Genomic DNA, 27670 nt, shown 5'->3' with positions numbered 1-27670 from the left:
ATGGAAGCCTCTTTCAAAAATTACTAATGCAAATTTTTTTTGACAAAACTACAAGGAAAATAAAAACTATTGCAGTTCGATGCTCAATTATTTTGCAAGAAAGTATGAAGGTGGCACGGAGTTACAACCAAAAGTCATTGACACTTATGTGGTGATATTATTAAAATGGCCACCGAACAATATAATGCCTGATGAATAATATAGAAATATGGCTGTCGTGATAAATAATAAAACTATTCTCAAGGAAAAAATAATAACTCAAACTAATGTCAATATAAAAATATCATGATATACTTACCTATACTTGTGTATGTACGTACTCACATGTGTACATGTGTATGTGTCTATATATACAGAGACATATATATATACATACGTGTGTGTGCAATATTCAAAAAACGTATCTAATGTATATGTCATATATTAAGTGTGTGTATACATTAGTCTCATTCGAATTTACGCATACATACATATATGTGCATATACATATGCAAGCATATGTAGATACTATGATATTGTTATATTAATACATGACAGATATTACAGGAAGTTCTGAGATCATCCAATTTATAAGGTAACACATTTGTTATTAGTTTTTAATTTAATGTTTAATGATCTTTACTTTAATAATACATATTTATTGGATACAAGTGTTGTATCGACTGCAAGAACACTAGCCAGTTGGCCATTGCCTCTAACTCCAACAACTAGCAATCCAGTTGACGGAGAAGGGAAAGCCCCAAACCTAACCACAAACACTAGCAGCCTACGTGCATTTGACTTAGTTGTACTTGTATCAAGCATGTAAATATTCTAAATATATGTCAATTTCTATATAACGTCCCAATTGATGAAGATTTAATGAAATTTTTGTTCCAAAACTTTATCAATAATCAGATGATCTTTGAAACCCGAACCATGATCTGAATATATTCTTAAATATTGGAGAATGTCATGAAAATAAAAATTGATCATAAGAAAACACAAGAAACACCAGCAACCTAAAATATGTATTTTACAAGCCTTGAATCCAAAAGAATAAAACCAGTCTCATTTAAATGCCCAAAATCAAGACAATAGTATGCTAAAAGGTGCATAAATCATAAGAGACACCATTAAGGATCGGAGATTTTACACATCTTGATCCAAAAATAAGCAAATAACTTCAGTCATCTGCCCAAATCACAGTAGTAAAAGGTGGTATATCATCAATATGAAGCAGAAGCAGCCTTTATTATGCATTTAGCTTTGGAATCAAGGCACAAATGAACCATACTTGGCTATCATGTGCTTCAAATACATAAATATAGGGGAATGACTTCATTTTTATCTGAAATTTAAAATCGGCTCACTTGGGAAAAGCTACAGATTATCATTTCCTTGAATTCCACAAATGCACATTTACACGTTATGAGCAGCAGGCTCTGGAACTCTGGCAATCTGAACAGAAGGTCGTCCAGGCAGTTTTGTGAATTCCGAACTATTCTGAAGAAAAGCTGCATGCTGAGGATTGAAAAGCAGCAACTGCTGCATATCATTTGGCAGTTTATTGAAAATTATCCTCAAATCACCCTTTAGTTTCAGGCATATTGTTGAAGATTCTGAAGTCCCAACTCCCGTGCGTTGTAGCTAAAACAAAGACAAAATTATTGGCAAAACAGAAAATCTGACACTCAGTAAAGTGAAAGTCCTGCTGATTTTATTGAAAATACTAAAACTAGAAAGCCAAAGCTTTATGAATTATTATTAGATGGATAAAGAAGTGAATGTAACAAAGTTGAGAACGTTATATAACCAATAAATATGATTCCACGAACACGCTGGCAAATATTGATGCAAAAAACAGATTGATGCCACTGTTAAGAAATTTTAAGTAGGCAGATAATTACTTTTGAAAGCTTGCATAAGATATTGTTGCATCTACAGTAGGATCATTCAGTTAGCAACATTTATTCTTAAAGGAAGTACTGTGCAATATGCAAAAGACAAGTTAATTTGGTAAAATTGCCAGAACAAGAAAACAATTTTTTGCAAATGCCCGGTTGGCATAATTATCAATTTCTGTTGATAAGTGCTATCTGCATCATGAAATCATGAAAGGGAACTGTCCAAAAGAGGTGCTGGAAGGGAGAGTCCATACATTTTTCACTTTGTTTGTGGTGATGATCTTTTTCCCAAGGCCATTGACAGTTCTTATTTTTCTTGTAGTTTTGTCAAATATAATTCGCGTCAGTAATTTCTGAAAGAGACTGCAGTAATTTTTGAAAGAGACTGCCATAAGCAAAAACTATATTTCCCATACATTATGCAAGTTTCCTCTCCATAAACATATACTTCGGTGATGCCATTTTGGATGAATGGAGAACAAGCATCTTTTAAGTGCACGCATGATAGTCATTTGTGATTATCTGCTATAGAAAGTGGCAAGAGGTTTCTAGAAACCACAAGCCATAATCCAAGACAGAATTCCAAAACAAAAAGGACACATTAATCAGCATCCACATGCCACAGTGGAAAAATGTGCAAGCCATGCTCAAGGAGTGACAATGTTTTGTTTTAGATGAAGATCAATCCATTGTCTCATTTGATCATAAATTCTTTGGCTCATGTTTTAGGTTGGACTTGACTGCATATTCCTCTTCAGCATAAATGTAGTCAATTGCCACCACACAAGAAATAGGTGACCATTTTGCTCACTTGAGTGTTGATTCTCATTAAGTTTACTTAAGTCGTTTTGATAGCGTGAATTTTAGTAGTATAGTGGGTCAAGAGATCAAGTAACATGACTGCAGGTCTTCAGTTCCAAGCCTTTTAAAGATGTTATTTAATTTTTTTGCAAATCCACAAATTTCCTTGAAATTCTAGATTTTCAAACATTTTAGAGTTATAACATTTTGATTAGAGGCCCATTGTTCCCAGAAATTTCTACACGTAGAATCACAATATTTGTAAACAGGAGATATCAAGTTGATAACATCAGAGATATTTTGCTTTTCTATGGTGAATCAAGCAAATTGTAATCAGGTGCAATATTGGTGGAATCCAAAACCCAATACTATTGTGTTTTAATATGGCCACACATATCAAATATTGCTTGCAATCTTGGAGTCATTCATTGCTTTTCTATGGTGAATCAAGGAAATTGTAATCAGGTGCAATATTGGTGGAATTCAAAACCCAATACTATTGTGTTTTAATATGGCCACGCGTATCAAATATTGCTTGCAATCTTGGAGCCATTCATGCTACAGCATGTCTAGCTTTTCCAAACTCACAAGTGACATTAGCGAATCAAATGTAAAAAGTCAGAGGACAGACTAGAGATTGGAGAAATTTCTCCTATTTGAGCTAGCTTCTTATTTTGAAATGGCTCATTGTTTGAGAAGCACTACGACATGTGTCTCATTTTGAAGATAGGTGGGCGCTCCATAGTATTTGTCAATAGTGTTACCTTTGAAATAAATGAGCTGAAATAGGTGTAATTAGTGTATCTGCATTGATCTTGTTACTGCTGAACACTGGAGGAGGGACTTGGTTCCCACAACGCTAGAGGAAAGAGATACTTGAAGGACAGTGGACTCTTGAAGGCAAGTTGTTATCACATTGTGCAGGCACTTGAGGAGGGATTTGGACACTCCTCGTGAGGGTGGCTTCTTGAAGGAGAGTCGTTCTCTCATAGTACACGGAAGTTGGGATTTGTTCTTTCATGTGGCACAAATGATTTGTAATGTTCAGCAATCAGGACATCCACAGATACAATCAGTTTGGTGTGTTATTCTTAGTTACAGAAACCATGATGGCACACTGCCATTGCCTGTTTCATAGGCCGCAACGCGTTTCCATGCCAGAGGAAAATTCCCACAGTTTTAAAAAAATAAAAATAAATATTTTCAATTTATTAATCTTTAATAGTCCACTGATTTCTGCAGATTGACAGGAAAATGGATTCTGTTTATTTAATGTATTCTTTAATTCACTGGGACATAGACTGAAGGTAATCAGTTTTGAGAATATTTTGTTTAGTATAGTTATTCTTCAGTTTTCTTCAGTTTTATTAAACAGTATGTGATATTACAATTGCTAAATCATTATTACTATTACATTATATTAGGTTTATTTCATTTTTAATAATAGATTATATATGTTAATGTTGAGTAAATGTTTTATTTATTTTAATTTTGATTTAAAAATTTTAATATATTTTTTATAGGATTTTATATTAATAATTTTTATTTAATTATTTGTCAACAAGTTTTAAATATAATTTTGTTATTTATAAAATATTAAATTATTTCATATATTTTTATAAAATTAATGACTAAATTCTTTGCTGTATTTTTCTGGGCAGATTGTGTTACAATTTTTTGCATCAATTATCAATGGATTGTGGAAAACTACTATCTACAATTATCACCCTTCATGGGAGGGAATTATGGAAGATGCAAAAAATTGTAACACAATCTGCCCAGAAAAATACGGCAAAGAATTCTAATGGATTGTGGAAAACTACTACCTACAATTACTAAATTGTTAATAACGTAGACATGCAATATATATGTGTTTCTTATACGCAACTTTTAAATGGTTCATTTCCATTGCCGTCTCATTTTTCGTTTCTGGCAACATATGTGTTAGTAAGAGATTTGTGGGGGCACTTCATCAGAGTTCCAAACAGGCTAATGTGTTCAGTGTTTCATCTTTTGTTTGGATTGGAGTAATAAGAGGGGAAATGTTGGGAATTTGTATTACATCTATGATATAATAAGTAAATATTAAATAAACGGTTAATAAGAGGTTGGCTTGCAATAAAGAATCATGATAGTTTTTGTTAGTACTTAATATTTCTTTGTAATTAAAGTTACTTTTTCCAGTATAAAGGTTGCTTAGAGTGGCTTGGTTAATACTAAATAGAAAGAGGATTTTATAGAGCCAATATATATGAATGTCAAAAGTTAAAACTAACACAAAATATCAAGATATCACGTAGCTTTTAATATCTGAATCAATGAATCTAGAAAGATTTTATTTTCTTTAAGTTGACTTTTGTCTAATAACAATTATTAGATTACACTAGTACTTACAAGAACATTTTTGTAAGGGGCCATCACATATGCTGCACTAGAAGGAATAAAGGATTGAAATGAAAAATATATATCCTTTCCATGCAAACTTGAACATATCTAAAAGATAAAATCAAGTGACGAATATCTAATTTAATCTAAGTTGCATAGATCCATTTAAGAGTCCTGACAGGAGCCATATTTGATAACTAGGAATAAAATATAGCCAGGACACAGCATATGTAGCAATACATATGCATCTGTATGTGCAGATGTATGTGAGCAATAACATAAACATACTCTAGATGTTTTGAAACAGATGTTTCTCGGCCAAACACTACCCAAATTGGAGTGCAAAGACATAATCTATTATAAGAAGAGAACTACATATCAGCCATTTTTATCATAGTTGAAAAAATCAGACTCCACAATAACTTGGAAGACCCAAAAAAATTAAAAACTCACCCAAAAAGTCGGCAATAACTCAGCTATTTTATCAAGCATTTAAAATACATAAATATTTTTTAAATTCTTTAAAAATACATTACAAAATTTGTTGAGCATATTACTAGTTTCCATTATAAATAAATCAAGGTTAGAATTCAATATTCAATAAAAACCATAGACCAAACAGACACTTAAACTCTAAATGAGCTATAATGTCACTTCCACTAGCAATCTCGTGTGTTTAAGTTGCCTCATTAAAGAAATTTTGGCAAATTATGCAATAGTGACATCTAAATAGGCACACTCGAGTTATATCCCAATTCCCTATCACCCCCTCATGGTAGTCAAGTTTTATATTTGACAGGTTCCAATAATTAATTGGGATTGTCCATTTAGAAGTGGAGACCCAATGAGGTTGACGGGTAGTGCCTTTCATGACAGTCTAGGGACAACACATCAAATGGGATCAAAGGGCAGCCCCCCTTGTGAGGGTATCAAGTAAACTCCCCCAATGGAGTCAAGAGACAGTGCCCCTCTTGCGATACAAGGCTGGTCCGAGGAGTGGAGCATTTGCCGCCAAGCCCAAATTTAAGGCATTTGAAACCCGTTCTGTCAAAGAAAACGCATTTGTTTTAACTGCAACAAAAGAAAAAATATTATATGAATTTGGACTAGTTTTTTATATGAAAGTTGCTTTTGCATTTACTCGTGATAGGAAAAAATGCCTCTAAGTTTATAAAATTCTCAGAGGCTTTTGGAGCGAGTAAAAATTGATGAGCATTTTGCCTCGAGAATATTCACCAACTTTTCCATCTACGATTTTTATAATCAGTACATGCTTAAATTTCTTGATTTCTGTTATCCTGAGATAATTTGTATCTTCTTTCAAATTTCATAGAATATGGCTTAGCATTCATATCAGCCATACCAAATATACCTCCTAGCCATACCTAATCAGAAATGAGATATAAATAAATGTGTTATATCCAAAACATATCTGAGGAGTTTCATAATCTACATCAGATACAAAGACGAGCATATATGGGAACATGTGAGGGTGTGTTAAGTAATATTAAATTTCAAACCCCATATATAGATCAGAAGTTCCATGCGGACGAATTTTCTTTCCATAAATATTAATTTTTAGATATTTAATACTATGTTACCAGGTTCACCATCACCTGTCCAAATCCAATTCTAGTTCGCGCCCGATCAAGGTACCAGTTTGGTATGCATGTGCATGCACCTGATTCTTAAGTTCCATATCTGATGTCCAAGAAAAGGAAATTTTTGAACAGGCCAAATAAATGGTGGGGGGGGGGGCGGAAATCAGATATCCCCACAAAAATTATAAAACTTTTACTTTGTCAATAAACACATAAACAACATCATCAACTTTTAATCTCTAGGTTAACCATATAAAACATTCACAACAGATGTAAAAATGAAAGCACAGAAACAATAACACAAATAACACCAAAATTCATGTTGAAACCCAAATTGGGAAAAACCAAGGAGAAGCTAATTCCCATGAAATGAACACTGGTTAAGGCAATTTTTACAAGGGCTAGCTGTCAATTTTGCTCTCTGCAGGTTGGCTCACTGTCAGTCAGGGTAAGCCATATACAAATACGCTCACTACTAGTACAGATTGGCTCACTGCCAAAATATATATAATGAGATTGAATCCACCACTAAGATCACTATAATCAATACTCTGCAATTCAAAATGATATATCAGTCTGCTACCAAGTGTATCCACATACACAATCTAAACACAGATCTCTTGTAATCAAATTCACATTCACTTTGCATACAAGCATCACATTAGCCAGACAAAGAATTGAAACCTTTCTCTTCTTATACTACTTGATGACATCAACCATGTCGACCAAAAGAATTTGAAATAAGTCAAACCGAAAACATTCCCGCAGTGGTAACGAACAAAACATGGACCACCTCGATCAATATAACATGCCCCATGCATGCCAACACAAAACACTATCTCCAAATCCATCGGTCCAAGAGATAGGATGAACACGTTAATTGTTGGGACAGAATTATAAATGAACACTCTCCAAAAATGAGTGAACTCAAATATTGATCCACCATACGATGCACACTAAATAGATCCAACGCCAAAACATATACGAATAAACAATAAAAGCACTTCCTTCAATGAATGCCTCTACCGATATGCCAAGAATATCGATACACATCAACTGATACAGCAAACCATTAATATTCATCGGATATATTAACATCAATGACAACCATTAATGACAACAACACGAATAGCATCAACTTCACATTCCAACAATCTTCCCCTTTGCCATTGATGGTAACATTCATCAATAACAAAGCAAACAGCTCCAAAAGATATCATCATCAAAGTTCTATGTTCTCCAAATTTCTCCTGCTTTGACAATAATGACAGAGGGCGAAATATATAACATACCCTGCTCCACTTGAGAGCAAGTCACCAAGCATTGATCCAAAAAAAAATGAGCATGCAAATCACTGAACCAATGCACAAGCCGGTGTGTTTGGTAAACACTAAGAAGGGTCAGAATGCCCAGGTTCCCATTGAGATACAAGCATCTTTGCACAAAGGTTTTGTGAATATTTCTACCATCTGCTCCTTTGTAGGCACATACTCCAGCTTCACTTCATCTAATACCTCCTCTCAAATAAAATGATACCTGATAGATATATGTTTTTTTTTGGAATGTTGCACTGGATTACTGGACATACTTAGAGCACTGGTATCATCATACATGATCAAAGTTGGTTCTTCAAAACTTAAACCTATATCCTTCATGGTTCATTTCATCAATAAAATATGAGACAACATGGAGATGTTCTAATATATTCCAACTCAACAATCGATGAAGTTACAAAATCCTGCTTCTTGCTCAACCAAGCAACTAACCGAGAGCTAAGAAAGTAAGCTCTACCACTGGTACTTCTTCAGTTATCCAACCATCTTGCCCAATCTGTACCTGTATAAGCTATCAGTGTGAAATTTGAACTTTTTGGATACCACAAACCGAACTTTTGTTCCTTTCACACTGCCATAACATGTGCCTATTTTGGTTCTTGTTGAGATCTGGCTGATAAACATACTGCATACATGATATTTGGTCTAGTATCAGTCAAGTACAATAGTCCTGAAATCAATGATCTATACTTGCTTGCATCTTCTTTCAATGAATCAACCTTCTTAGTCAACTTACAGTTGGTAACAATAGGTTTACATATCAGTTTAGAATTCTCCAACCCAAACTTCTTCAATAATTCCTTGACATACTTGGGCTAAGAAAATGAAATGCCTTACTGCTTTGATTCAATTGAAATCCAAAAAAGAAATTCAACTCACCAATCTTAGACATCTCAATTTCTTTCTGAAATTCTTCTGCAAATCTTTTGCACAAATCATCCTTACCTCTAAAAATTATGTCATCACCATACACAACAATAATAAAGATCTGATCTCAATAAATTTTGTAATAGAAGCTATTCTCTGCGTAACCTTTCTAAAATTTATGTCCAGTTTGTCATATTAGGCTCTCAGTGTCTGCTTCAAACCATAGTATGCAAATTGGTTTCTCCTCTGCTCTGAGTCCTTCTAGTTGCTCTATATAAACCTCTTCCTTCAACTCTCCATTCAAAAATGTTGACTTAGTGTCCATTAATAAACTTTGAAATTCTTATATACTGCAAAAGTCAAAAATATCCTAATTGCCTACATCTAAGCAACGGGGGCATAAATCTCATCAAAGTCACTTCCTTCAATTTGAGTGGAACCCTTGTATACTCTTGCCTTGTTCCTTATTACCCTTACAATTCTCATCCATCTTGTTTCAGTAAACTCACTTTATACCAATCACATTTTTGTCTGTCGGTCTATGCACAAGTTCCAAGGTTTGGTTTTTCTCAATCTGATCAAGTTTTTCCTTCATTGCTTTCGCTCAATTCTTATCATTACATGATTCTACAGTTCTAGGTTCAATCTCTGATAGTAAACTGTATCTTTGTTCATGTGTTGCTCTACTTCTAGTTACAATTCCTTTGTTCTTATCACCAATAATCTAATTCTAAGTCATATTTCTGTACATACCTTAGTATCTTAGTTGTAGATGTCGGAGCTTGCATTGTCTTTCTTTCTTGTCTTCTTTTCCTTTATCCTTTGTATATGACTCATGCTCAAAAGTGTGTCTCGGGTGTCTTCTAAAAATCTTCATCAACCTTCACATTTGCACTTTCAACTATCTTGTTCAGTCTCTTGTACCACTGGCAAAGTTTGCTCCTTGTAGATTGCCCTAGAAATATACCTTCATGGGCTCTGCTCTCATACTGGACAAATTGTCTTCATCTCTCTGAATGTAGCATTTACTTCCAAAGATTTTGAAATACTTAACTATAGGTGCTCTCCCATTCTATAATTCAAATGATGTCTCTTTCCAATAAACTTCTAGTAGACTTGTTTCTTTGATCATTGTCCCTGCTGCTTTCTGAACTATCTGATTCATCCTATCGAAAAACACCATTCCATTGTAGTTTCTAGCTACTGAAAACTCTCTCTAAATGTCATGCTTCTCATGAAACTTTTCAAACTCATCAAAAGTAAATTGTCAAATCTCAAACATATAATTTTTCTACCCCCTTCATTTTCAACTCTAGCTTTGAATATCTTGAACTTTTCAAGCACTTTTAATTTATTTCTTAGAAATGCTACCCAAGTCAATCTTGAATGATCATAAATGAAAACTAAGAAGTACCTCTCACCTTGTAAACGTCTTGTTCTAGTAGGACCACAAAGGTCAATATGCGCTAACTTCAGCAAAACAGTAGATGAAGTCTTTTGCCTTGAATGACTCTCTTCTTTGTTTTCCTTCCTGACATCCCTTAAAGATCACATTGTCTTGTCTGCATGATCTAGGTAAATCTCTTATTGCATGTAATGAAATTATTCTTACTATATTGTCAAAATTGATGTGGCAAATCTTTCAATGCCAAACCTAATTGCTCCTTCAGTAGCTCCTTCAAGATGATACATGTTCCTTCCAATCCTTTTGTCAACTACAGTTACTACTCTACATCTAATCTGAATCTCACATCCTTCATTCTTGAGCACAACATCATAGTCATTCTCACACTTTTGTCCAACACTCAGAAGATTATGACACAAACCCTTAGAAGATCAACAACATATGTTGCCTTATTATCACTAAGTCTGACAGGGCAACATCGTATCTGTCAGTTGTTACAATTTTATTTTTTATCTCCAGTCATATGATGACAACAACCACTATCTATTGTTCATTCATTCCTGTTCCTTCTAACATACAAAAAAATTTCAACATTATCATCAAATTCAGCACAAATGTTAGAAATATCAACTCTTGATTTGTCCTCATCTTCATCAACATAGAACAAACCATCTTTTGCTTCTAACTCAGCATCTGAAATACTAACAACTTCATTAACATAGTAATCTTTCTCATTGAACTTCTTCAACATCTGTCTAGGTCCTTCTATGGACATCTAGTAGCCAAATGACCAATCTTACCACATCTTAAATATTTCAGTGGTGACCTACCTTTGTATTTACCGATAACTTTCTTCAGTTTCCACGCAAAATTTGCTTCTAATTCATCTGAATCATCATTAGCATCGGGATCTTCAAAATTCGTTGCCTTAAAAATTGTCTCAGATCTGCTCCTCTCTCTTCCAAACTAAGTTCAAATGCAGTCAAGGTGTTAAACAATTGTTCCTTAGTAAACTTTTTTGGATCATATACCTCCTTTATAACCAAGATCTTGTCACTGTAACTATTTGTTAATGTCATCAAGACCTTTTCCATGAAGTCTTCATTGGTCCTTCTTGGTTCTCGACTTCATTCACTACATTCTCAACTCTTTGAAAATAGCCTTTAAATCTTCTCCTTCCATTCTCAGAGTCTCGTAATGTTGCTTAGTTGTTAGCTTCCTACATAGCTTAACCCTATCATTTCCTTCATAAATCTCTTTCAACCTTCCCCACACTTAGTAAGCAGCCTTCAAAGAAATAACCTTAGCTAGATCTGTTTTTGATGAAGCACTAGCGATAGCATGCCTTCTTTTCTCATTCTCCACATAAGTTGTGATTTCATTTTGAGTGTTGAGTCCATTCTGAGGGAACGAACACGTACTTTGTCTCCACATACTTCCAAGCATTGTAACTTACCGAAACCACAAATCCTTTCATCTAATCTTTCCATATACTAAGTCTGACATCGAACATAAGAATGTTTAGTTTGTGCGCCATTCAATCTGCCTCAAGCGGTAAAGCTCTTCTCCGAGGAACCAAGCTCTAATACCAATTGTTGAATAGGCCGAATAACCGGAGGGAGAATAAGTTATCCTCACACAAATTATAGAACTTCTATTTTGTCAGTAAACACATAAACAATAGCATTATCAACTTTTAATCCATCTGTTAACCATATCAAACATTCACAACAGATGTAAACATGAAAGCCAAGAAACACCAACACATATAACACCAAGATTTAAGTAAAAGCCCAAACTAGGACATGAACACCAGGTAAAGTGACACCAATTAAGGTGAATTTTACAATGGCTCACTATCTGTTTTTCTCACTACAAGTTGGCTCACTATCAATTGAGCTAACCACCCTTAGAAAAGTATATGGGCAACTACCAATATAAATAAGCTCTCTACCAGTACAAATAGGCCCAATGCCAGTACAGGTTGGCTCACTGCCAAAATATATGAAATGAGACTGAATCCACCACTGTGATCATTTTCGTTGATACTCTACAATACAAAAATGATATATCAGTCTGTTACCAATTGCATTCATATGCATGATCAACACACAAATCTCCTATAATCAGATTCGCATTCACTTCACATACAACCATCACATTAGCCACACAAACAACTGAAAACCTCCCTCTTCTTATACTGCTTGATGCCATCAACAATGTCCAGCAAAACAATTTGAAATAGGTCACAACAGAAATATCCCCATGATGGTAAGGAATGAAACGTTGATCGCCTGATCAAAATAACAGGGTTAGCCTACAAAAATGGTTCACGTTTAGGTACGAAGGAAAGTCAGGGTAAAAAAAAAGAAATCATTTTCAGCCCCTTCGAACAAAGCGGGGTGTTCCTGCAAAGGCCCCTTGGGCCTTCTTGTGGACACGGTACACAAGGGCGTTCATTCGAACACACCCCTTCGAACAAAGCCCATATGCAAGGGTCCTCGCTCGATGAGAGGGTGTTCAAAAGAACATCCCCTTTATCAGATGTTTTATAAATTCTAATGATGAACAGTCATTTTCACTAATTTGTTTTGCATTCTTGTGGACCCTCAAGTGTTGGGCCAAACCCTCTGATGTCCTAGCTTGACATCAGCATCACATGAGCGATTTCAACTTCCTCCGGCTGTTTCTAATACCAAGTACACATAATTATTCCTTCCTTTTCTTTTAATTGTAAATTATGTGTTTTCACTTATCTTAGTTTAAAAAAATCAGTAGTTTTTTGTTTTTTGTAAAATAATTTTACAAACCCCTTAAAAAGTTAGAATGTTAGAAAAACCCTACTTAGAAAATATTAGAAAATAATTGTTAAAAAACTGTAAAAATGTTTCTTAAATGTCTGTTTTTAATATTTTTTAGTTAGATATCAAAAAAAAGCTATAGAAAATGTTATGTACACATGTAGAGTTAGATATTTAAATGTTTAAAGTTCTTTTTGATATGTTGAAATGCTATGTACATATGTTTAAGATTTTGTGTTAGCTAACTTTACAAGCCCTTTGTTCGAAAATGTTAGAAAACTCTAGTTATAATTGTAAATTATGTGTTTTCACTTATCTTAGTTTGAAAAAATCAGTAGTTTTTTGTTTTTTGTAAAATAATTTTGCAAACCCCTTAAAAAGTTAGAATGTTAGAAAAACCCTACTTAGAAAATATTAGAAAATAATTGTTAACAAACTGTAAAAATGTTTCTTAAATGTCTGTTTTTAATATTTTTTAGTCAGATATCAAAAAAAAGCTATAGAAAATGTTATGTACACATGTAGAGTTAGATATTTAAATGTTTAAAGTTCTTTTTGATATGTTGAAATGCTATGTACATATGTTTAAGATTTTGTGTTAGATAACTTTACAAGCCCTTTGTTCGAAAATGTTAGAAAACTCTAGTTAAATGATGTTTGAAAACCCTAGCTAAAATGTTATAAAATCTTAGTTACAAAACCCTAGTTAGAACAATTGAGCTAGAAAACCCAAGTTAGAAAATATGAGAAAATTAATGTTTGAAAACTATTAAAATGTTTCTTAAATTTATGTTTTTGAATTTTAGTTAGTATAACTTAGAAAATGTTAGTTTTTAAAACTATAGAAAATCTGTTGTGTACACACGTGTGTTTTGGATATTTAAATATTTAGATCTCTTTCTAATATGTTTAAATGCTATGCATATGTTCTAGATGTTTCCATTTTGTGTAAAATTGCTATACATGTATAGTTAGACATGTTAAAATATCATCTTAGGACCTCTTAAGTATGTATTCTAAAACCTTTTAAGACACCTAGAACCCCTTAGTAGGAACTTTCATATAAGGTTCCTTAACAACCTCTAGACTGTAAGTTTTCTACAAATTCTGATATAATACCTTTAGCCTTGCTGGAGATGGTTCTTATATATTCAGGACAGAATAGTTAGTGTTCTTGGAGTATGATGTATTATTCTGATAATGTTTTTATCCCTGCTATAAATTGCATAAGTCAGCAATGCTAGAGGAGCAGACTTCTTGTATTTAGTGTGTTCTCTATCCACATTATTACCTCTCTTTATAGTAACCCTTTCTAGGTCGGCCCTCTATAAGACACATTAAATTACCAAGACTGGCGTCTCCATTTGTTTGACTAATAGTTAGTTAAACTAACTACATTTAGGCAGTTAATACATTAAGATAATGTTCCCAAATGGATTGCGATCTGCATTATTATTTAGTATATCCTAAAGGCCAATTCACTTAAAGACATTTCATGCATTACCAGATCTGTACGATCTGCAGATTCAGATCAGTATGATATCAGAGTTATATAGAATTAACATAGATTATGACATAAAACCCTTTAAGAACCCTTAGCAGGACCTATGCTGTCATGATAAAACATAATTACCCCTTAAGATGACCTCTCATAACATAATACCCATTAGTAGAAGCTACTGTAACATAAGACACCTAAAGATGACCTTTTACAAGATAACTTATCTCTTAAAAGTCTCTATTAATACAACATAATTCCCTTACTTGACCAACTAGGGCGGCCTATTATGATCTATAAGATCACTTATGATGACTTATCACAACATAAAACCCCTTAAAAGTACCTATTATGAAATAAATCACCTTAAGTCTCATTAGTGCATCCTAGGACATGTCTATCATGATATAAGATCCCTTAAGATCACATGCTATAAGATAAGACCCCTTAATCGTGCCCTAGAACACCTTAAGATGGCCTATGATACTTATTACACATTAGGACCCCTTAAGATGTCTTGTGACCACTTATGACCAATTAGTATCGTTTAAGAGGCCTTAATACCACTTGTGACCATTCAGGACCTGAAATTAGGACCCCTTAGGATACTCAAATTATTCATTTAGGACGCATTATGGCCCCTTAGGATGGTCCATTAGGACCCAATAATAACCCCTTATGGCCAATTATGGCCCATTAGGACACTTATTACAAATTAGAACCAATTATGTATCATTAGATGACCTTTTATGGCATAGGACCCCTATTATGACATGTTTAAGTGGTTTGTACATAGTTAGATCTATTTTTTTTAAATGTACTTATATTGAATGTAAAATTTTGGATTTTAATTTTAGTATTCATTTTACATGCACTTGTAATGTACTCAAGTACGTAATTTTTAGCATTTAACACGTGTTACCCATAGATGGCCACACAATAGAAACGATAATGTACATCAAGATGATGCATGTCAGTGTCAAGAACATGATATTGTTATACCCACTATTTACCATGGAACTCCTAATTTAGCAACCATATTTCAAAGTGCTAGAGAAGAGATGGATCATCTTCGAGAATCTATCAACAGATTGGAGGAGGGTTTGTATAGAGAGATCTCCACTACCATTTTGAAGAGTCTTAATAATTTGACATCGAGGTTGTTCATATTCCTCGTTTTCACTGTAGGTTGTTGAGAGGGTTTTTCAAGAATTGAGAATTGAGTGGGTCTTAAGGCTTATCTCTAAGGATGTCATCAAATGAGAAGTCATCTCATTTTATGAAAGGAAGCCCAAGCTAAGGGAATATCAAGTTACTCAATGTGTCATTCCCTAGATAATGTGTATGATATACCCTCGGTTCCTTGCAACACATGGCTGTTTGTTGAGATAATGGGTGTTGCACACATTGCATAATATTGTTATTTTATTATTTTATTTTATTATGTAATGTTGTACTTAGATGGACGTACAACATGTAAAGATTCCCATGGAATATTCTTGATGAATTGTTTTGTAACATTGTGATAATATTTCATATAATTATTTAATATTGGGGAAAAAGAATTAAACGCCCAATATTAAATGTGGGGTCAGTGGGTTAGGTAGCACATGGTTTATGTAATACCACTTAGTGGTTTTGTGGGACTTGCTACTATATAAGCAGCCACAAGGGTAGTTGTTGTATACATAGAGATAGAGAGAGAGTGACAAGGAGAAGACAAAAGGCAAGAGTCGAGTAGGACAAGGCTTGACAGGTTAGCCAAGGGAGCATTTGTGAAGGTTGAAAGCATGGCATGGGATGTGTGGATTCATGCTTGTTCACATAGTTTGCTCGGTTGTGACTATGGCCATGAAAGCTTCCATGGTTGTATGGAAATGGTATTTTTGCTGAATAATACATGATGATGGATGCTTTTGGAGGCTGGGTTTTTTCCCTCAATGAGAGTTTCCCAGGGTATATCTTGTGTCACATTTTATGGGTATGTTGTCTATTCTCTTGCATGTGGATTTTAATTCCGTGTTTATTTCAAATTTATTATGGGTTATGTGGAAACAGTTATATACTTTGTTGCCAAGTTTCCTTACAAGTGGTATCAGAGCTATGGTTTTATTATTGTAACCCTAGATTGAATCCATGGGAATGCATGAGGATAAAAGAAAGGGCAAGATATATGAGTTTTTATTGCAGATCTAAGGGTTTTGGATTTGTTGTTATGATGGGATGTTAAAAGATTTGGGCATGTGAGATTGTTGGACAAAAAGATTTTTCGGATGTTTCATTTAAAATGAGGGTTTTAGGGGGTAGCATGTAGAAATGACCTCCTGGGTAAAAATAGACCTCACCATTGGATCCGGGTCGACATTTCCATAAATTTTGATATATAATATGCCCTAGTTTGGCCATGTTCAGAGGAAATGAAAGAGTCTTTTGGTTTCAGCCCATGATGGCCGTCAAATTTAATCCCGTCGGAATTTTCGTCACTGAAAAATTAAAAAAATTAAAAATCGTACTGAAAATGGTAAAAAGACTGTCTTAGTAAAATGGCCATAACTTTCTCTCAGAATATCAGATTTCAGAGTTCTTATAGGCGTTGAAAAGCTAATTCAGAGCACTACAAGATGGTGTAGGTTTGGTTCTATGATTTTGAAATTTTGTTAGGTTTTAAGAGCCCTAAAGTCAGATGTTGTTTATTTTGAGCACGAATTGGGGCATAACTTGAGCATACGGAGTCAGATTTTGGACTTCGAGTAATCAACGGAAAGCTCTTGGAGAGCTCTACACATTGGTTCAGATTTGGTGCAAGTTTGGCATGATTTATTTGTTGATATATTGATCTGAATAGTTTAGAGATATATTTTGACTATGGTAACATTGTGAGTTTATGACATTGGAGATTTAAGATTTGATGTCATTGTATACTCAGTTCATATTTCAGATTGGTTTCATGATGATATGGTTATCAGTGTTTGGATTTGGATATGTATGATGACTTGTTGGATCTACAAGTTGTGTAGTGTTGTAAGCGGTCTATACTTACAGGTTGCATTTATAGCTTGGTTATGGGTTGTCTTTGCCCATTGATCTTTCATTATTGATGCATATTCAGATTGGTGGCTTGGATTTGAGTTGCCTATGCCCTAAGTCACATGATTTGCTGATTTTATTCTTCATGTAGAAGGGATGAGATGTTGTTACCAGGTACAGTCATGGTGGATGATTGTGGTTGACTATTTTATGCTGACAGGTTGGACACTTTGAGAGTCAGATGCTCAGTTCATGGATGTGATCATGGTGCCATGGATTTTGGCATGACATGATTGGTTATATAGGTACATCCTTGATGTTCATTAGCTTGGATTTCTGATTTGGTTATGGTGGTATATCTTCTTGGTTGAGGATCATAGTTATTTAGTTTCTTATGAGGAGCTCATGATGTGCACTTTGAGTTCTTTGATGGTTTGATGCCTTGGTTGATTCTCATGGTTAGAGGATGGTTTTTCATCATGATGTCATGGATAGCTTGGATACACGGTTTAGTGGGAGCTTGTGACAGTGATGGGGTGACAGTGCAGGATTAGTTCCTGGTTTGGTTTATATCTTCTTAGTTTGGAGAGGATGGATTTTATGATGCCACAGGTGACTTGGTACCACAGTTAAGTGGGAGTTGTTGGCATTGATATATTTATTGAGTGTTTGCAGATGTTGGAGGTTTGTCTTAGATCCTGTTGCTGCAGAAGCGTCTTTGACATTTGCATGGTGCACTTGTTATCTTCATGGTGTATGAAGATGGTTAGATCTTGAGGACTCATGGAGTTCTTGGTTATCTTCATGGTGTATGGAGATGGTTCTTCCTAGTATGTGGAGATGGTTTTCTTCATGGTGTGTGGAGATGGTTTTCTTCATAGTGTGTGGAGATGGTTGCATCTTGAGGACTCACAGGGTTCTTGGCAAAGGTGTGGTTTATGCTTTTATTTGGCATGTTATCCTTGGTATGAAGATGGTTTCATTATTATGTCATGGTATACTCTTGATACGCGTTTAGAGTTGTGACATGTTATGGTATGTTCATATGGAGCATGTTATCTCTTTAGTTGAGATGGTAAGATCATGTTGTCATGTTTATGTTCCTGAGGCCATGGTTGGAACTTTGACATTGATCTTGGTTTAGTTTCTTGGTATTGAGTACACTGATCATAAGTTGGATACTTCATGATATTGCTATGTTGCATTTGGAGTTGGCATGGATTGATTAGTTATAGGTGCTCATGGATACTTAGAGATGGTGGTGATGCTAATTTCTCTTGGATTAGATAAGTATTTGTTGGGATGGTTGATGGTTTCAGCAGGAAGTCCGAGGGGCAGTCACCTGATATGGACTTGAGAAGAGATTGTTCTTAGATGAGTCTTAGTTGGAGACTTGGGTATCTTGATGAGCATTCTCATTCCCCACTCTTGGTCTACTCGGCGGTTTGCTACTTGAGAGGTATAGCCCATTGTTTTTCTCAAGTGCATTATATTTATGCTTGTCTTTCATGGATATGAATCTTGAGCTATGGTACATGAGTTAGTTTTAGAGGGTTCATTTGAGAGATGGTTTAGCATTGGTTATCTCCATGTGCATATGTTGTTATGCTGGTCGAGTTTGGGAGATGGTTTTATATTGGGCATTTTCCTTGGATTAGGAATGGTTATTCCTTGGTTTAGGAATGGTTTATTGAGTTTGATCTTCTTGTGAGAGGCTTACATCCATGATGAGTTATATGGTATGGTTTGGGTGTTGTTGAGGCTTCTTGTTGGGGTTTTATGGAGGAGATCTAACTTGCACAGTTTACATCTAGAGGTGTGTGTAGAAGGACATGATACAGGTTATGATTTGCATGGTTTCTCTAGTCTTGGTTATCTTCCTGGATGTTCAATTTTGACTACATTGGATTTGAGATTGGTTGGAGATTGTGATCACTGGTTTGTGCTCATGTATGTCATGTGAGAGATGACATGGTTATTTCTTTATCTCTTTCCTTTGTTGGTTGTGGAGAATTTGAGAGACTATTGGAGAATTGTTACGAGAGTTATTCTTGCAGGATATTGGATTATGTATTATGGATGTCCTTGATACTACATGGATTCACTTCTTTGAGATGTTATGAGTGGATTGGTTATAAATTTGACATTATCTTTTGCAGTGGGAGCTTCTTGGTATATATATGGCAGGTATTGCTCTTAAGGCTTGTGATTGCAGGTTATAGATTAGATATGTCAGTAATATGAGATTCACTTGTTATACCTTTGAGGTATGGATAGTTGGATGGGTTTGGCACTTTGCTGTGGGTGCTATTTCAGCTATGGATATTTTGACAACTACGGATACATGTGATTACCTTTGGATCAGGTTATTTGTGCTTGGAATTTCAGTTGGTACAGGATTTTATGATCTTCTAATGCGACAGGTTGGGTGGCTTTCTCTTTGGATGGCTTCTATGTATGTCCAGTGGGAGTGGCATAATAGGAGGTGAGATCATTCATGTTCGAGATGCTGGATACTTTGATTTTGTTGCGGGTACCAGGATGGAGCACTCGGTGTATTTTGATCCATGATGGTGGATGTGCTGGGAGGGATTGTTCCCTTGTTCATTTATGTGGCTACGGATTGACCCTATGCAATGTATACAACAAGTGGGAGATTGTTGAGATAATGGGTGTTGCACACATTGCATAATATTGTTATTTTATTATTTTATTTTATTATGTAATGTTGTACCTAGATGGACGTGCAACATGTAAAGATTCCCATGGAATATTCTTGATGAGTTGTTTTGTAACATTGTGATAATATTTCATGTAATTATTTAATATTGGAGAAAAAGAATTAAATGCCCAATATTAAATGTGGGGTCAGTGGGTTAGGTAGCACATGGTTTTAGCACATGGTTTATGTAATACCACTTAGTGGTTTTGTGGGACTTGCTACTATATAAGCAGCCACAAGGGTAGTTGTTGTATACATAGAGATTGAGAGAGAGTGACAAGGAGAAGACAAAAGGCAAGAGTCGAGTAGGACAAGGCTTGACAGGTTAGCCAAGGGAGCATTTGTGAAGGTTGAAAGCATGGCATGGGATGTGTGGATTCATGCTTGTTCACATAGTTTGCTCGGTTGTGGCTATGGCCATGAAAGCTTCCATGGTTGTATGGAAATGGTATTTTTGCTGAATAATACATGATGATGGATGCTTTTGGAGGCTGAGTTTTTTCCCTCAATGAGGGTTTCCCAGGGTATATCTTGTGTCACATTTTATGGGTATGTTGTCTATTCTCTTGCATGTGGATTTTAATTCCGTGTTTATTTCAGATTTATTATGGGTTATGTGGAAACAGTTATATACTTTGTTGCCAAGTTTCCTTACACCGTTGTCCTAATAACAATTTGATTCCATCTTATTTTGTCCACAGTTGTACGTTGAGTTCTATCGAGGGCCCACCATCAACTATTTGAATCTTCCACAATATTTTGGTCAGGGGCACAACAGAGTTGTTTATTGAGATCAATACTGTAGGGTTGATCAAGTTGCACATGCTCATAGATATATTATGACTAGACCCAATCAGTCGAGATCATCTTCTCAAGCATCATCTAGTGTTGCAGCAGGATTGAGCAATGAGGCATATAGAGTTGTAGGTCTTCCTATACCGGGCAATATATGAGTGCTTTTAGGACAACAAAGGGATATGGCGCTTTATTTTTTGGACAATCTTCTGTAGTCATATTCCCATATTTTAGACTTGCAAAGGATACCGATACAGTCTATCAAATATGTCATCAGAGTTGCGCATGGCCCTATATTTCCAGCAACCTAAGACACATCATCGAGACATGCGCGGCACAGTACACAACACTTTGCAAATCACTCACTCAACACTCAGCACATCACTCAACTCAACACTCAACACACTCCATAGCAGTCAGCATAACACTATTGCGGGGGCAAGGATACAAGTTGCAAATGCTTAGTCGCCACTTAGGGATTAGATACATTTGAAGAGCAGTTGCAAGGGCTGAGTCAAGTTGACTGTGCCACCGATATAGAATCATTTATGGATATGCTATTGTATCCTTCTGACACTACACCACTCCCATCTGAGAACCATAACCCCCTTGCACCCTTTGTTACTAGAGAGGCTTGAGACCATTGGAGATGGTGTGAGTGATGTAGCTTTTGTCAACGACACCATAGTGCACAATATCCTACTTTTGAGACCAAAGTATTTAATCTATTTTTTTTTTACATTAGTGTACATTTATTCATTTTCTAGTTTAATAATGAACAATTAATTGTATTCATGCATGTATTGATTGTTAGTGAACAATTTTTCCCTTTGAAGATTTTAATTAACTCTTGACTCTCTTCCTAGTTTGAGGAAAAACTACAACACCAACAAATGAGCTTCTTAGATAGCAAAATTCTGCATTTAACAGGTGCAGCTTCCTGAGTTGAAAGATTTCACAATTAAATCTTATTTTAAAAGAATAATTACTGAAAAATACTTCTAACCAGAAAGCATAAGGTAAAAACATTCAGTTCATAATTATGAAAAGAATGTGCAAGTTGAAGATCAATTCAAATCTCACATTAATTATTAGCCACATGACTGATTACTATAATAGAATAATCTAAGATTGAATGACACAAACGAAAGCTACTCTGTTATTTCAAATACAGAAGCAATATATAATGCAAAAGATGAACCGACTTCATATAGCATCCATTCCCACAAGACAATGAACAATATTGCTTTAATAAACCACAAGATTTACCAGCCAAACATTCATATACAAAACCTTAAGATTCCATATATCTATTGCATTGTATGTATATATATAACAGATCCAAAACCAGATAATCAAAACAAAAGTTTGTAATATCCAGAGAGCCAAACCTCTCAAAATCATAAAAGCATAGTAACATAGCCGCGCATGGCTTACAGATTCAGTATTTTCAAAACAAACTCCCATCAAAGTTGATAAACTAACAAGTTTAGGCATATTTAAAACAACTAACTAAAAACAAGAAAGCATGCTATTGGCTAACAGCCCCTAAGTCCTATCTAATTTCTAGTTGTGGTGGTAGGATCAACTTATTGGTCCAATTTTTCTAGAAGTCCACCACCCACTTCTTTCCACCTTTTGTATGAGGCTACAAACTCGATCAGTTCTTTCTGTTGTGGTACCCCGATGTGCTCCAACCTCAATTTCCGCATGCACTTGATCCTGTGAACATGGTCCATCTTTTTTCTCATGTGCTTCAAGATGGTCAATGCAGATGATCATCATGGAATCCGCTCAGGCAATGGTGGTGAAGTCCTTTACTGTCATTATCCTAATTTCCTTCATGATCTTCATCTTGTCTTGAAAGGATGCCAGTACTTCATGTGTTCCTATGTCAGGCTTGTCTTCATTCTCCATAATTCTAACATCAATATATTTGATGTCACTATCCAGAATTTGCTTAAGGCATTCCATCACCTTTAAGAGTTTTGATGTTTCATCTAGCCTCCGTTCAACAACTATGTTCCTCCATTCTAGATTAGACCTTGAAACAAATAAGAAGTCAGCATCAATGGTTGCATTGGGTATATCAGTTGAGAACCTAGCAATATCGTAGGTCTAAACCTCGGTTAACCTAGATGATATATCCATCCCGCTTGACATTTTCTACCTCCCATGCATTTAATTTAGATTCTAACTCAACCATTACCTTGTTTGCTCTATTTTGATTTCAGTTAACTCAAAAAATTAGTTTACCCCACCAGCCATCACTGTATCTACCCAGTCATTAAAAAATTTAGCAATAGACCTATCCCTTTTTACCGAAACTTCTGGTTGGCAGTGTTGGGTGGATATTATGCAACCAACAATTTTGAGTAAAATCCAGTCGCAAAATAGGTAGAACGGCTATAGGATGTGAGACAAAGTCTCTCCTACCTTAAAGGGAAGGCTCCCCCTTCTTACCGTTCCTTGGATCAACTAAAGGTAAGAAAGAAGTTCAGAGATTTGTGAGGGGTGTTACCAATATTCTTTCCTCTTAGCTTTTAGGAAAGACTCCACTTAACCGCAGAGCGAGTAATGGGAAAAATGAAATCTCTAACTACACCTCTATCTAATAGTTGGAAACGGTGATACCGATAAACCAACACCAACTCAAAGGCTGATTGAAAGCGTACCGATTTGGCTCTAGTTCCTATTTTAATCTATTCTATAAGAATAACCTCTATCATTGGGGCACAAAGCCTTCCTGAAGTAGGGAATTCTAACTATTTTTCGTGAAATTTAGATGGTAATACAAGCTACAGTCAAAGCTTCTAGTCTATTTATCACCACAACCGCTCCCAATCAAAGCTTTGGATTCGATTGCTTCTTAACTCATTGTGCTCTATTATTGAACACAAAATAATAACATGAATCAAAGACAATAGGCACAAATTACAGTCAAAGCTTCTAATTTGCTCTATCGCAATTGCTTCCAGTCAAAGCTTTGAATCCAATTGCTTCTTTTATTCACTTTTTTCCCAAATTAGTACTACACAATTAAAGTTATGCTTGCACGTTTGGCAGAGCTTTCTTGCATACAACAAAAGATGATTTTTACAATAAGGGGAGCACTCCTTATATAGGCAAAGGAGCTGAGACAAAGATGGAGGAAAAAGTGGGAGCAACTCAATCAACTTTGACCCAGTCTAACTAACAAGAGAAATTATTGGATTACGGATCATAAGGACATGTAAATCATATTACATGTAATTATACATTTTCATGTAAAACATCCTCTTCAATTACAAACATGAAAAAGAGAGAAGATGGAAGAGAAGTGAAACAATCCTAAGGATTGTTCTGAAGTGCCTTGTACTTGGCGATGTTATCACGGATGATCACAGGATCGGGAGTTCCTGTATTTCGTGCCATTGCATTCACCTTGATAATCATAGTGTTGCGTCTTTTGATAGCCTATGACTCTCTTTGATGAATTGTCTATTATCATTTGAAAACTTGATGTGATCAAGCTTTTTCTCATTTCAGTTGTCGTGAATTTTCCTTTGTAGATTGGCACATTCTAGAGCCTCTGACACTTTAAAAACCTTCTTGATGGTGTTCGGATGTAAACTCGAAACAACTTTCTATCAGCACCTTTAACATCTTTTTTTGAAACAAAGTACTTAGTGCATTCCCAAACGAACTCAGGTTCTCGGACAACCATTGGGAAAATAAAGATCAAATGAATCACTACTTCTTGAGAAACAAAGCACATCTTCTTTATAGGATATCTTTGTTCTTTGAAGAAGTTCTAACACATCTTGAAGAGTGCGCCACAACAAGAAGTTGAGAACATCTTCCAATGAGATTGAATCCTTGAGAACTTTGGGATTTGAGTTACAATGACAAATCCATGAGAACTGGGTATTCAAAGTATGGATTAGATACTTATGGAACACATGGTGGCTAGAAATGAGTTGGAAAGCATATGTATTTGGGCGAAAAGGGTCAAAATCGGACTCTTAAGGATGGAGCATGTGGGCAAAGATGGACTTTTGTGGCTATGGCCAAGAATGCAAGTTGGGATGCATATGAATGTGTGCAAATGACGACTTAGGTGTTTAAAGAGTGACCTACCAAAGTCGGACTCTCTAGATGTAATTACACATAAGTGGGAATGAAGAATGAGATTACATGTAAGTGTGGATGGAGGGTGAGATTGCATGTAATCGCATGTGGAAAATGAGATGCAAAGTGCTATGACATGTAATAATGGATGTGGAATGAAATGATGCACTTGCATGAAATGGTGAAAGGTGGAGTAAAGTGAAATGTGCTCAAGTTCTTGGGAAAGAACTTGCAACTTCTTCCGAAGGAAGAAAAACGAGAAAACAAGCAAACAAACAACAAAATATAGCACAAAGAAAACACATACCTTTGGTCTTAAACTCAAACATGTCAACAAGCAAATTGCTTTCAAGTGCAAATTCGAATTTGGAGTTTGGGGAAAATCCAAAAGTGTGAAAATAAGAGTTTTAATCATATTTAAAAGCAAAATGCACCTTTCATGGCATATATATGAACAAGTGTGCAACATCAAGCTAAAATATGCATCAAAATAGCAAGATAAGCATGAATTAGTAAGCAAGATTGAAAATGCCCACTTACTTGAAGATCAAAGAGCCAAACTAGCAAGTTTTATAGACTTGAAGACCAATTCTCCCTCAAATCCGGATTTACAAACAACTCTTTGACTTCCTCCACACTTGCAAATAATGAATGATTAATGAGCATTCTAGGAGGAGTAACGCATATTTTAAAAACTTGTTATGATAACCCTTTTAGTGCAAAACGCACTCTTCAAGGGTGATTGCATTTTTTTTTAAAACTCAAATATGCATTGCTCACTCTAGAAGGCCCATTGCATATTTTAAAATGCATGTATTTACATGTATAAGTGTTTTAAAATTGCTTTTTTAGTTCAAAAACATGGTCTTTAGAGGCATTTGCATATTTACATGCAAATAAGTTGAAAGACATGTAATGCACAACTTAAGTGATGAATTAAGCACATGTTTATTTAATTTTTGAAGACATGTCACTTAATTGGGTCATAAATAATATTTACACTATATAGTTTTATATATAGTGTGCAAATATCATTTAAAAAGTAATATTTACTAAGATGTTTTGAATTAAAACTCAAAGATTAAATCAAACTATATAGTTAATATAGTCACTTAAGTGAAAATTTCAAAAAGCAACTCAACATGAAAATATAACATAAAGTGCACTATAGTCACTTAAATGATAAATTTAAGTAAATTCAACTTTAAAACATAACATAAAGTAGATCTATGTTATATTTTTAAAGAAGTAAATGTCAACTTTAAAATATAACATGATATTTTAATCGTGCAGTTGCATCTGGAGTGTCCACCTTTTGGGCACTAAAATGGTCATATATTTTGATTACCAACTCCAATTGAGCTCTAGTATAGACCAAAATCAAAAGGAAAACCGAAAGCAATGATTTGAGCAAAACCAAAAGACCAAAGGCTAACAAACACACACACAAAAATGAGAAAAAGGACTTTGAAGGCTTCAAAAATCAAGCACAAACTCAACAAACAGAAAAACTATAAAGACTTGACGAAAGCCTTCAATAAGAGGAATCATTATATCAATTGGGGTAGATTGATTGATCAATATTATCCAATTAATAAACGAACTAAACTCAGAGAAATGTGAAACTAAGTTGAAAAGTTGTGTACTATTACCTACATCTTGTGGTGACAAAATGCAGGACAACAGGCAGGAGATGAAACATATACTACAAAAGCATTTTTTGGTACAACCAGTGCATCAAGATTCTGCAAAGCATGAATGTATTCAGCCATCAATTGTATGGTTTGCTTCAAGTCTCTCTTAGTCTTTCCAATCTTCCCAGATGCTATGCTCGATCTTCTTGTTGCTAGCATTAACGATTTTCATGTTTGTTGCTCTAGTAGCCAACCCAAGATCAATCCTCTCCATTGTAAGATTATATGGCAGAACTTCATCCTGATTTTTATCATTAATAGGCTTATAAATGTTTGCCACCCAGTGTCCTGTTTAATCATCTAGTTTAAGCATGGCCTCTACTCTTGGCTTCTTGCTTTTTGGTGTCTTACAAAGGTATTTACCAACCATTTCTTGTACCGGAATAGTCACATGTACTATACTTCACTTTTTATTGACATAAAGGTCAAACCAATTTGGGGCAGAGGGTCTACCTTGTGTTTGAGGGGTTTGGGATCCTATAGGATTCCCAACAGCCAAAGTGTTTGAACTCACAGTATTGGTGTCATTAACTACTTGTTTATTCTCCTTAACCATGACTCCTGTAAGGCTTTCTGCAGTGGATTCTGCTACCGGTTAACCTTCACTGGGTTACTTGTCCAAAGCTACTACAACTTCCTCTTGATTCGTCCTCCTCTGGCTCCAGGGACAAGTGATCCTTAGTGATGATTGAATCTAAACCTGAACTACCTCTTTAGTAGGGGGTTCGACTTCTTGTTCAAGAC

At 35.1% G+C, this 27670-nt stretch overlaps 1 protein-coding gene across 2 annotated transcripts in view; it reads right to left on the bottom strand.

Moving 5' to 3' along the window:
* Positions 1-1024: 1024 nt before the first annotated feature.
* The window catches only part of LOC149534659 (polarity axis stabilization protein), a 62961-nt gene continuing 36315 nt past the window's right edge, over positions 1025-27670 (bottom strand). For both annotated transcript variants that reach the window (XR_016356722.1, XM_089803266.1), the window contains exon 3: positions 1025-1629. Coding sequence is in view for 1 of the 2 variants with exons in the window: in XM_089803266.1 (XP_089659392.1) it covers positions 1402-1629 (228 nt within the window). In the remaining variant the exon portion in view is untranslated. The remainder of the gene's footprint in view (positions 1630-27670) is intronic.

The sequence above is a fragment of the Cupressus sempervirens genome, chromosome 10 (genome assembly GCF_028749045.1).
Source record: "Cupressus sempervirens isolate cs-2001-9-10 chromosome 10, ASM2874904v1, whole genome shotgun sequence".
Taxonomy (NCBI): Eukaryota; Viridiplantae; Streptophyta; class Pinopsida; order Cupressales; family Cupressaceae; genus Cupressus; species Cupressus sempervirens.
This window is presented reverse-complemented; position numbering and strand designations above follow the sequence as displayed.